Here is a 12,913-nt window from a genome sequence, read left to right as displayed (position 1 = left end):
CACGTAATTTGCATAATGCACGCTGCACAGTGTGAAAAAGCAGCTTTACCTGCTTCTCCAGTGTGATCACATGCCAGCATAGAAAAGTGTTTAAGCGATAACTAATGCCATGGTGGCTTCAGTTTTTTTTTGAAGAGTAATTTTTTTTACCATAAATGGCAGTTTGTTTTGTGTGAAACTATTGTAAAACTTTGCCTTTTGTGTATGTTTCTGAGTTGACGTGTTTTTTTATATTGCAGTTTGGCATAAAAATCTGTCTTGCAATACAGGCAGTATGCCCGTGTATTATCTCCAATAAAAGGCTTCAACCATCTGTTGAATTCAGGATTTGATTCCCACTCCTTTCTGAATTTCTGAGAGTATAGTTTTGACTGAGACATCATGAACTAGCGAGCTATATGTTTATGCTAAAGTCACAGAGAAGCACACACACAGTGGATGAGGTAAGTAATGAGGCTGTTTGAGTCAAATGCAGCGATTTATTCTTGTGCAGCAATTTATTTTAGACAAAGAACATTTTTTAATATGCATCGGAACAGGATATTTTTTATTTGCATCCCGCTTACAAGCCAGGGCGGGATCACTTAACGGCGGATTCGTGCATGGGCAATTCATTTGCAGTCGAGACTCGTAGGAGTGAGCATCTCCTGCTGTAACTGCAGCTGGGGGGGGCGGGGGGTACTCCTGCGAGAGGACAGGCCTGTCTGTGAGTGCTTTGGGACGGGGGAGGGCCGGCGGCGGCAGCTGCCGTGGCAAGTTGAGAAGAGTCAGTACAGACACATCAGAGTCTCCAAAAGTCTCCAGTAACACAAGAAAAAGTCGCCAGATTTGTCGCTAGTCGCTTTTTTAAAAAAATGTCGCTAGAGGGATTTGAAAAGTCGCTAAGTTAGCAACACTGAGCTTAAGATTAAATTCTGGTTAAATGTTTTTCTGGGCGTGGTCAATGAAAAGAGCTAGAGATAGCTAGAATAAAAGCCCCCCTTAGTGTGTGAACCACACTAAGCCATTTGTGCATCTTATTTTATTTAAATGAATTATTTATTTGGAAATCAAATTTCAGTTTTGTTAATTACTGACTAGTTTTTGTGGATCTTATTTTTAAAGAACATTATTAATTTGTAAATTATGGAACACAAACTCTCCTATATAAACCTGCTCATTACATGGGTAAATGAGGTTTTTATTATGTGGGTAGTATTCCATGAATCAAGGTAAAAATTAGGCCTGGATAAATTTGTCAGTTGTTGTTTAAACCAAGTTATCGAACACAGGCATTATTTCTTGTTGTTGTAATAATCCAAAATGAGGTTGGTGATCTTCTCTGGCACATGATGTCTTGTCAGTGAGTTTTCAACCAGCGTGTGAGGAATGGATCCATAGGCATTTGTGAGGTCCAGCCAGAGTGTTGCCAAGTCTCCTCTGTTTTGCCTTGCCTCCCTGATCAGCTGGGATACCACTCCAGTGTGTTCCAAGCATCCCGATATGCCTGGGACTCCCCCCCTCTGCACTGAAGTGTCAATGTAACTGTTTGTCAGAAGGAATTCCATTAGCTGTTGGGACAGTATCTTAAAAAAGATCTTCCCTTCGACGGACAACAACGAGATGATGCGGAACTGCTCGATGTTACTGGCCTCCTCTTCCTTGGGAATCCAGACTCCTTCGGCTGATCTCCATTGGGCAGCGACCCTTCCCCTTCGCCAGATCACCTTGATGATCCTCCAGAGTCGTACGAGGAGCTTGGCGCACTGCTTGTAGACTCTGTATAAGACTCCGCTGGGTCCTGGAGAGGAGCTTGATCTGGAGGCCATTACTGCTTCCTTGACCTCTTTCAGGGTGGGCTCTGAGGTGTTAAACTTAACCAAGGGCTCTGGCAGCTTGACCAGTGCCTCGCAAGGGCCCAGTTCTTGTTCTCTTAAAGGGTCACCAAAGGTGATATTGAGGTGGTGATTGATCTCCTCTACAGTACACGACAAGTTGCCACTCTTCTTCTGTCCCAAAAGTCGCTTAGTTAAGCTGAATGGGTTGTTGATGAATGCCTTGCGCTTCTTGGCCCTCTCTTTTCCTTTCTTTCTGTGCCACTCGGCTCGTCTGAGTGTGACAAGCTTTGTTCCCACGATCTTCCTGAGCTCAGACAAGGCACTTCTCTCCTCCTCCTTTGCTACTCTAAACTTGCGCCTAAGGGTTTTCAGCTCCTGCCTAAGCTCACTGATCTTATTCTCCCGCCGGTTGGGTCTTGCTAATTTACTACCCGTTGACTGTTCTGCCACCCCAAACCGCTCTGCACAGATGGTCATTATGAGGGTGCACATAGTGAGGAGTTTGTGGTCTGCGTCGCCCTTTGATGTTGTCTCCATGATCTTATTTATGTCCTCGTCCAGTGATGAACCCGAGGTCATAGGATGTTTCGGGTCTTTGATCATCAAACACCCTCGCTCGGGCGACCCAGCCGGAGGTGATCAGTCCCCAACTTGTGTCCAAGTGGCCCACTACTCCACGGATCCCCCCCACCGGATCCATAACCATCTTATGGCCTTCTCAGCAGCCTCTATGGTGGTTTTGATGGCTCTTCTGCACAGCTGCCCTTTTATTCCAAGGAGTTTAAGCATGCGGGGTAATGACTGACCAGCGAAGCCCCGGCACCCAACCTCCACTGGCTCGCAGCGAGCTTTCCAGCCTTTGTTACGGCATTCCACCACTATCTCAGCGTATTTGGCCTTCTTACACTCATGGGCCTCCTCCAATCTGTCTTCCCAAGGGACAGGACCACTTGCTTTGATGCGTCAGATGTTAACACCATGTCTGGGCGCAATGAAGTGGTCAAGATGTATTCTGGGAACTTGAGTTGTCTCCCCAGGTCGGCTTGGAGTTTCCAGTCTTGAGCAGTGTTGAGAAGCCCTCCAGGTGGACTTGGCCGTTGTTGTAACTTCTGCCCAGCTCTGAAGAAGGTGATGGACTGCTTGGAGGTGTGTTGGTATTTGCAATTGGTGATTGCCGTGCTGACTATGTCTGCCACAGCCCTAAGTACCTGGTCGTGACGCCAGCGGTACCGCCCTTCCCCCAAGGCCTTCGGACAGCAGCTGAGGACTAATGTTACCAATTCAAGAGTGGCTAACATACTGTATTAGTGAGCAAAGAAGTAAAAGATAAGCTTACATGCCTGCAATCAATAACAAGATCAAAGTTAAATAAGGCTAAACATATAAAAGTAATTTCAACTGTATTATTTTAACATTGTATTTACAATCTGCCTACCTGCTATATAAATCTTAATGATACGTTGCTTTTTCCTACATTTTTGAGCTCCTGGTATTCAAATGTATTCTTATGCTGTAGAACTGAGCAAAGAGGGGGAGAGTTTGATCTTTTCGATTTTTCAACTTTCATCTTACAGATTTGCTGTTTTATTATAGCATTGTAAAAGTGATTTATGGTTTAATTTAATTGATAAGCCAGTAAGCATTTAGAATTACTTTTGAATTATTTTGCATTGAATAAACTTATTCAATTCAAATTCATTTATATAGTGTATTTAACAATAGACATTGTCACAAAGCAGCTTCGGACATATACAAATAAAAAATAAGAAATGTGTAGATTTATACATTTAAAGCTTTTTTTAATTACTAAAATAATTTTTAAATGTGATTAACCCTCTCCATTCTCCATTTTTTCTACATATTATACCATGAATATACTGAGAGAAATCGTGATTTGTTGTAGATTAATATTTGTATAAGCAGAGCTCTCAGCTTCTCCGAAAAATTTGGAGTGAGATTCTGAAAATATGGCCGTTGGTTTAGCATGTACAGGCACACAACATCCCCACTGCGCATGCCTAGCCATTTTGTCTAACACTAAACATACATCTTTCCCTGCATGCCACAGGTTCTGTATATTTTAGCCTTGAAGTGTAAAAGTGACACAACACATGCATGGGGTAGTCACCCCACCTTCCACCAAGCCCTCACCCCTACTCCTGACTATGATGCTTGTGAAGGCAGTAAAATTATTTACATTTAGAACAGAGAAACTTTATTTGCATAAAGTTTGATGATACACAAAACAGTTTATCACTATTTATATTCATAATACTTTGGGTCAAAATAACTTAATTAAGAGCATATATTAAAAAAACAACAACACAGTATTATGTGAAATGCAGCAGTCGTTCAGGAGCTATGGAACAACAAGAATGTATGAGGACAGCAAGGAAACTTTTGTCATGCAGAACAGGGTGTAAAAGAGGAAATGCAATATATAATCAATTGTAGGATAGAAAAGACCACCTAAGTGGATCAGCCACTGGTCCCGAGGGTGTGTGTGTGTGTGTGTGAGCAAGAAAAAGAGAGAGAGAGAGAGAGAGAATTAAATATTCAAATAAAAAAATATATATAATATATAACAGGCTCAAATTTTAAACATGTTTTTTTATTTGACATTTAAGAGTGAGGTTTTTTTTTTATTCCATGTCACACCAGCTTTATTGCCTTTAAAAAGTATTTGGGATGTACTGGAGAATGAAATGAATGGGACTTTGGATGGAAATGAGTGCTGTGAAATTCCAGGAGGTTGTAGAAACAAAAGCATGGCAAATGCATGCTGCAATCAAAGGTGGTCCAAAGAGTGTGCAACTTTTTTGGTCAGGTACAGTAGTATAGTTTAGTGACTAGACCACAAAACAAAAGCCAAACGATTAGTACTTTAACAACAAAAAGTACTATAATATGATAGCCATAGTTCATGTGAAATATAAAAAGTTATAATGCATATTGATTTAAAATTTTGTTCAGCAACAGAAATAACAAATATCCAAGACTGCTCCGAATAAACACAAATTAATCAACTACAGTGCAGGTTTGCAGACGCACCCATTAAGGAGCTATATAACAATTAACATTAGACAAAATGTTTTTAAGTAAAATAAAATACAAACCTTTCTGCAATGCCCCTGTCTAAATTGTTTTGAAATTCATAATAGTGAGTCTATGATCATCCAATCTGCATGATTAGGTTTCCCACCAGATATCCTTCCTTAGGCAACCCTCAATATTTTATACAGGCAGAGACTGACAGTAAAAGTCCACTGATCCAGGCTTCTGTGAGACAGAATACTCTCACTGGACTAATGGGGCAGGTTGAATCATCAGGAATAACTTTGATAAAAGCAATCATTGTGCACATTAGAGTTGTTCTTACAGCATACAATATATCCTGTTTGTGTTAAAAGTTTTAAACTTATTTAAGACAAAATATATTAGTTTTAATTTTCAGCTCAACATGTTTGAACATTTGCAGTGTATACATGCTGTCATGTGGGTGTCAGTAAACTTTGACATTAATGGGAAACAAAAAACTGACAGAAAAACTGATTTGTGGTAATATACAGTTATATAAGTTTTAGGATTTTAAATTGCATGAACTGCATTATTTTTACATCCTGTAAAATAATGTCACATGAAAAATAAGCTATTTTTACAGTATCTGAAATATTATTTCCTTTCCTTTCTTTTATTAGTTCCGTTTCACTGCACAAATCTTGTGAGGAGATGGGTTCACTGTAATCCCAACCACACCTGTGAGGTCTAGCTGATCCTCGGACATCCCTGGTGGAGGAGTAAAGCGGAAGTGCTGCAAGAGAGAGCTGAAAAAGATGAAGAGCTCCATCTTGGCCAGGCTTTCTCCTAGGCATGCCCTGCGCCCTGGAAAAAAAGGCAGTCCTTACAGTATATTCACTTTTTCTGTTACCTGTTTTAAATGTGTTTTTCCGACTCTGTGTACTTGAGTTTAGACCAGGCATTACACTCTTACAAAGATGGTTCCTACAGCTTTTAATTGGTCCATTCTGACCCATTTCTGAAAGGGAACTCCTGTTTTTTTGTTTTGTTTTTTTGTTTTGTTACATGTAAAACCCTAAAGTTCTCAGCAGAGAAACAAGACAAAGAACCCTTGTGAAAAAAAAGTTAAAGAACTTATTTAAGTATAATTTATGCATGCACATATCTATGAGAAATCCAAATTTGTAAATGCTTTTGTTTTGTTTTTTGTGGCCTCTATTTTATCTATTACAGCTTATATATCGGCACTTTTAAACTCCTACATACTATAACTACTGTATATAGGCCTGTTTTTGCTTACTTGCTTATCTTTGAACGTTGTAAATGAATCTTGGGATAGTTTTTGTTATATTGTATTTTAAGTTAAATCAATCACCTGCAGAAAAAGGCATGAAGGCATCTTTTTTAACAAAGCGTCCCTCTTTATCAAGGAAGTTTGCAGGGTCGAAGGTGTGTGGGTTCTTCCATTGGCTCTCATCTCTTAACACGGACATCAATAAAGGGTAAACAGTTGTGCCCTTGAATAGACAATTATTAATATAATCATAATTTTATGAGTATTAAAGCAATAGTTTGACAATATATTTAAGGAACATTTTAAGCTCATGTGATATTAACATTACCTTCTTGATAAAGAAGTCATTAAAGTGTACATCACAGCTAGTAGTGTGGGGTAGGCTCATGGGTACTATATTAGCCAGTCTCTGGATTTCATGGACTACTGCATCTGTGTAAGGAAGGTTCTTTCTGTCCTCCACCACTGGCTGGCGGCCTCCAATCACCCGGTCAATCTCCTCCTGGACCTGATCTTTATGTGTAAACATGGTTTTACATTCATGATTAGCAGGCTATAAATACACAGGGACCAAGAAACAGAAACGTTATTCCCATGTAAGTGCACCTACCTTGTATGTGGGGGTACTTGGCCATAAGCAACATCCCCCAGCGCAGTGTTGTGCTAGTGGTGTCAGTACCCGCAACAAAAAGATTGATCACAGTGGTGACAAGATTCTTTTCATTGAAACGAGAGTTTATCTGTCCTGATTGCTAGGAGACCAGAAAACACATAGCTGTTATTACGAATTCACTGAATTCATTTTTGGATGAATAGATTTTTTTTCAGTTTTAAATGCATTTTAAGTTGTTTGAGTTGCAAAATTAGATAGTGCAGCAATTGTTGCAAACTCTTGAAACCCTTCCATATGCAAGCAAAGACAATTTTTAGTCTGTTCAAGCTAAATCATGATTGTACCTCATCACTTTGTTTACGGAGGAGGAAGGAGTCAACAAATCCTCTTCGTTCATCTGAATTTAATGTCTCCTGAAGACCGCTCACCAGCTCACGAACCTGGCTTATGTTTTTCTCAGCATTTGCACGGAGTTTTCTTAAACTTCTCAAAAATGGACCAACCCAGGGAAGTATGTTAAAGATCTTAAAATAGTAGGGTTAGAGAAAAAATGGAAAGTAATTTGTATATGCAAATCTTTTCACTAATTCTACAAGTCATGCAAATATTAGCACAAACACAAACAATCAGATACACACTTTTCCACAGCCTGTATTTTGTTAATAGAACGTTCTGGCTTTTTTTGTCCATAACAGTTATGTACATTGTCAATATCAAAACTATACTGCCATTAATACAGCATGAATCGGGGTTACACATAATAGAAATTTACCTAAAGATTGATATCCACAGCATTTGTTTAATTGACCGGCCAGTGATATGGTACTATTAAACATTCTGCATTCTCATATATTGTATAGATTCACACAGGCTGACATATTTAACATCTGACATAGCTAATTAAAAACCCAAAATTCAATATCTTTAAAAAATTGAATATTGTGAAAAAGTTCAATATTGGAGAATCTTGATGTCACCCACAAATTAGCCTTAGAGTTAATTAGCCTAACCAGCTAATTAACTCTAAACACCTGCAAATTTTCCTGAGCCTTTTAATGGTCTCTCAGTAGGCTACAATCATGGAAAGTTGAATAGAGGGGAAAAAATATCGTACTTCACAAGAAGTGAACTGCAGCTGGTGTCAGTGCTTCAAGAGCCACCATGAACAGATGTATTCAGGACATGGACTACAACTGTTGCAGAACTGTCTGGAGAAAAAGCACAGAATCCAAGTTGCTTGAGGTTCAGTGTAAAGATTGAACAGTAAGTGGTGGTTCGGGGAACCATGTGATCTGCTGATGTTAGTCCACAGTCCAAGGTCAGCACAGCCCTCTACCTGGAAGTTTTAAAGCATGTCACGCTTTAAATTCCCATTGACCGGCTTTATGCAGATGCTGATTTTATTTTCCAGCAAAACTTCCACCTACTCACACTGCCAAAAGTAATAATACCTGGTTTAAGGACCATGGTATCCCAGTGCTTGATTGGCAAGCAAACTCGCCCTACCTAAATCCCATAGGGAATCTATGGAGTATTGTAAAGAGGAGGATTGCAATACACCAGACTTAACAACACAGAAAAGCTGAAGGCTGCTTTCAGAGCAACCTGGGCTACCATAACACCTCAGCAGTGCCACAGACTGATCGCCACCATGCCATGCCTCATTGCTGCAGTAATCAATGCAAAGGAAGCCCCGACCTGTATTGAGTGCTGTACATGTTCATACTTTTCAGTAGTCTAACGTTTTTTTTGTTTTGTTTTTTTTTGTCTTAATTAATTTAATTTTCTGAGATACAGAATTTTGGGTTTTCATTAGCTGTAAGCCACATCATCAGAATTAAAAGAAATAAACATTGAACTATATGAGTCTGTGTAAAATGAATCTATATAGTATGAGTCACTTCAGTAAAATAGTAAAAAAAAAAAAAAGAATGCGGAGCTGCATCCACAGAACACTATACCTACTGTAAAGCATGGGGTGAAAACATCATGCTTTGTTTTTCTGCAAAGGGACCATGACATCTAATCCGTGTAAAGGAAAGAATGAATGGGGCCATGTATTGTGAGATTTTGAGTGAAAACCTCCTTCCATTAGCAAGGGCATTGAAGATGAAACGTGGCTGGGTTTTTCAGCATGACAATGATCCCAAACACACCGCCCCGCCAATGAAGGAGTGGCTTCGTAAGAAGTATTTCAAGGTCCTGGAGTGGCCTAGCCAGTCTCCAGATCTCAACCCCAAGGAAAATCTTTGGAGGGAGTTAAATGTCCGTGTTGCCCAGCGGAGGAATGGGCCAAAATACCAGCAACAGTGTGTGAAATCCTTGTGAAGACTTACAGAAAAAACGTATGACCTCTGTCATTGGCAACAAAGGGTATATAACAAGTATTGAGATGAAATTTTGTTATTGAGGAAATATTTATTTTCCACCATAATTTGCAAATAAATTATTTAAAAATCCTAGAATGTGATTTTCTGGATTTTTTTTTTTATTTTGTCTCTCAGAGTTGAGGTATGCCTATGATGTAAATTACAGGCCTCTCTTATCTTTTTAGGTGGAAGAATTTGCACAATTGGTGGCTGACTAAATACTTTTTCACCCCACTGTTGGTATGTGTATTCATCCATATATTTTAAATGTTTAATTTTACCAATCTGACTTCCTTAGAATTTCTTATAGATGAGCAAGGATATCTAGTCAATACTTACTCGTATGGAAGCCGATCCACCAATCCTGACATTCTCATTTGCCCTGTTGACCATTTCTTTAAACTGAGGATCAGTGTATTCAAATCTGCTTCCATACACAATGGACGAGATGATGTTGGAGACTGCATGGTTTACTGGTTGAGTTGTGTCAAATGGCTTTCCTTAGGAGAAGAAAAATATTGTAATAATTTGTCTCATTACAAAATATTACAAAGAAGGTTTACAAAGAACTTTATGGAAGCTGAATTTAGGAGGTTATGTATAATTAAATTATCTGGGTACCTCCAAAGCTTTCAAATACTTCTTTAAGATATTGGATTTCCTCAATGATTTTCTCTTCACTGCCTCTCTTGCCCATTCCAAAGTCTCGAAGGTTTGTTAAAGCAAAACGTCTCATCTCTTTCCAGTTCTCTCCATTAGAAAACAGGATTCCTAAAGACAACAGAGGATGTGTTCATCCGGTATTTCTTCATCACTTTAGTTTAATGTTTCATGTTTAGCTATAAGGTAAAATTTTTGCTGGATAATAAATATATGACTACCAAATAATTTTTAGATGTGAAATACATATCTGTAATTTAAGCTCGACAGTAATCAAGTGAGACATGACATGAAGCGTCATCTGTCTAAATATAATGTAAATATATTGTAGGCATTGCTTACCATGGTCTTCAGCAAACTTAAATGTTTGATTGAGTTCCCTTTCCCCAAATTCTTCTGCGAAATTAACAAGTGCTTGTTTGACTGTTTTGTACCCAGCTAAGACAATGACTTTCTTTGGACCAAAATATACTTTGAACACAGATCCGTACGTCTTGGCGAGCTGAAAGAAAGAATTTAATTGAATATTTAGAGAAAAAAGTTAACATTTATGAGAACCATCAACATTAGAGTACATTACATAGTTAACTCTCTCCTCACCAACGTCTTCCTAACATTTTTAAGCAGTATTGCCTATTCAGGGTACAGCTCCCTCAAATTTTAAATACTGTACGCTGCAAAAGTTAAATCCCAATAAATGTGGAGTGCCATTATCACTGCTACTACTGTACATCTTGTTATGCATGGCAGGCATCAATGAAAGGTGCTGATGTCAATTTATGTGAAACCTTTATGGCCAAAATTGCCAGTGATATTTTCATCAGCATGTTCCTTTGCACTAGTAGTAATAGATTGCTTCACTGTCAAAAAAATAAATAAATAAATAAAATCAGGGATAGCCTATATTATAGCCATGGTTTACAGTGGAATTTGGCATGTGAAAGAACCTAAAAACCCAGTAGAGTACACATTTGTAAAAATATGCCTTGATATTTTGCTTTCGAAGTTTATTTTATGTGAAACTATTGGCACAAAAGGGAGTCTAAAATCCTGCAATAAATATAACCACAAATCTGTAAATATATACTGTACTGTTACAAATCCAAACAGCTCATATACATAAACTATCCTATGCAAACTCCACGCATTCGTGGCAGGAATTGAACCCTCAACCCTGGAGGTGCAAGACCCCAGTGCAATGAAAAAAACCTTAGTAATAGGCAGGTAATTGAAGTCAGTATCAAGAAAAATATATCGTATTTCTTATACAAAGAAAATGAGTTCTATGAAGTCAAGGCACCGTTTCTGCGCGCGCGACTTTGCTTTACCTGCTTTTTTTTCTCCACTTGCCGATTCGAATCTGTACACCTCATACACTTGGGCTACGTTTACACTGCAGGTCTCGATGCCCAATTCTGATTTGTTGCCTTTATCTGATTTTTTTCGACCGTCTGTTTACACATTCTTTCAACTATGACCCATATCCGATACACGTGTTTACACTTGCCATGCCTTCTGAAACATCGCGCATACTTAGAGGGAGGTTCTTGCGCTACACACTAGCCAAGATAGACGAAGGTGAAGTATGCTTGACACTCTGCGAAATATGCAAAGTTCGCATATGCTTCATTCACCAAATACTGATTTCTTAATGTTATTTAGCCCAAATAAGTTTTAAATGGGGGGATGGGTGCTTTTCCTTTACCATGTCACCTGCGATTTTATAATTCCACACGCGCTTCTACCGGAGAATAACATTACGTCATTAAACCGCGAAAAAGTCGCAGTTTAATGTCGCAGAACACAATGCCTTAGCAAACCCGATCTGTCTGTTTATACAACAATCACATTCTCACATATCTGATTTATTTCCACATATGAAGGAGGCCTGAAACCGATCTCGAAATATCGGAATGCATGCGTTTTTTCCTGTTTACATACATAGAACATAGAACATATCCGATATGTGTCACATACGAGCAAAAAATCGGAATTGGGTCACATTTACCTGACAGTGTAAACGTAGCCTAAGAGATTTTTGCACCAACTGGCCACAGCTTGTGCAAACATGGACAGACTGGGTACGACTGTGCATCCTATACAAGCTCCTGTTTAAAATCGTGTAACGTCCACTCAGTCTCTACTTCCTCTAGATCTCCGTCTCTGATGATCTTAAAACGACGACTTAAGATAAAGCCACGACTTAGTTAGTAACCCAGTGTAAGTAACCATCCAATGATGGAAACTACAGTACATAGCACTCTTCTAAGCCGCATTGGATATGAGCATCTGCCAAATGCCTAATTTTATATGTGATGCCACTACCTTACCTCAGAAAGTGATTCATGGGGTCTGGCCAAGTCTATTTGAAGCAGGTTTCCCAAAAAAGGCAGGGGTTTCGGTCCTGGAGGTTCATTAGGTTCTTCCTTAAAACTAGAGCCTGATAAATAAAAATAAATAACCACCAGGAGAACCACAAACCCAAGTAATATGGTAGTACCAGTAGCCTGCAGAAAAAGACCTTCTACCACAGCCATCCTAAAAATCTAACTCTCTGACCAAAGTTTCTAATGCTCTGGCAAACAGATATACTGTACATACCTAGGAAGGGCAAGGCCACAAGTACTCAGAGGAGGAGTTCTTGGAAAGGAGAACTCCTCCCCTGAGTATTGAGAAACTCCCTACTACTACTTAAAAGATTATGTAACATAGTGGTTACATAATGTTTTATGAAGTTACATATATTCAGAAACAGTTTGGTTCAAATTATGTATTGCACTTTTTACAGTGTCGTTTGCATAGAAACGAATGTTCAGACAAAATTAAAGTTCATAAAACTCTTCTTTATAGCTTTCTTGATACTTTCCTCACTACTTTAGTGTCAATTTTGTAATGCTGTGATGCATTGGCACCCTGTCCAGGGTGTACCACACCTTGTGCCCTAAGTCTCCTGTGATAGGACCCAGGCCCTCTGTGACCCTGAATACAGAATAAAATGATATAGACGATGAGTGAAGGAGTGAGTGTATTTTGTTATGGCAGCATGATGGCATAGTGGTTGGCACTGTGGACGCACCTCCAGTGTCAAGTGTTCGATCCCCACCTTGGGGCTGTGTGCATAGAGTTTGGATGTTCCCACCAG

The 12,913-nt window shown here is 39.1% G+C and overlaps 1 protein-coding gene across 2 annotated transcripts in view; it reads right to left on the bottom strand.

Moving 5' to 3' along the window:
• The window catches only part of LOC128544343 (cytochrome P450 2K1-like), a 29,783-nt gene extending 17,440 nt beyond the window's left edge, over window positions 1-12,343 (bottom strand). The window contains exons 1-9 of one of the 2 annotated variants that reach the window (XM_053514358.1): window positions 12,102-12,343; window positions 10,114-10,273; window positions 9,733-9,882; window positions 9,451-9,611; window positions 7,087-7,266; window positions 6,740-6,881; window positions 6,458-6,642; window positions 6,211-6,352; window positions 4,408-5,699 (exon numbers count right to left, since the gene is read on the bottom strand). In XM_053514358.1, coding sequence (XP_053370333.1) covers window positions 5,512-5,699; window positions 6,211-6,352; window positions 6,458-6,642; window positions 6,740-6,881; window positions 7,087-7,266; window positions 9,451-9,611; window positions 9,733-9,882; window positions 10,114-10,273; window positions 12,102-12,308 — 1,515 coding nt within the window. In that variant the 5' untranslated portion in view covers window positions 12,309-12,343 and the 3' untranslated portion in view covers window positions 4,408-5,511. Of the gene's footprint in view, window positions 1-3,252; window positions 3,266-4,407; window positions 5,700-6,210; window positions 6,353-6,457; window positions 6,643-6,739; window positions 6,882-7,086; window positions 7,267-9,450; window positions 9,612-9,732; window positions 9,883-10,113; window positions 10,274-12,101 lie in introns of those variants that run through there. The other variant, XM_053514359.1, reaches the window with a different exon arrangement.
• Between the last annotated feature and the right edge of the window lie 570 nt (window positions 12,344-12,913).

Source organism: Clarias gariepinus, chromosome 16 (genome assembly GCF_024256425.1).
Source record: "Clarias gariepinus isolate MV-2021 ecotype Netherlands chromosome 16, CGAR_prim_01v2, whole genome shotgun sequence".
NCBI classification, from domain to species: domain Eukaryota; kingdom Metazoa; phylum Chordata; class Actinopteri; order Siluriformes; family Clariidae; genus Clarias; species Clarias gariepinus.
This window is presented reverse-complemented; position numbering and strand designations above follow the sequence as displayed.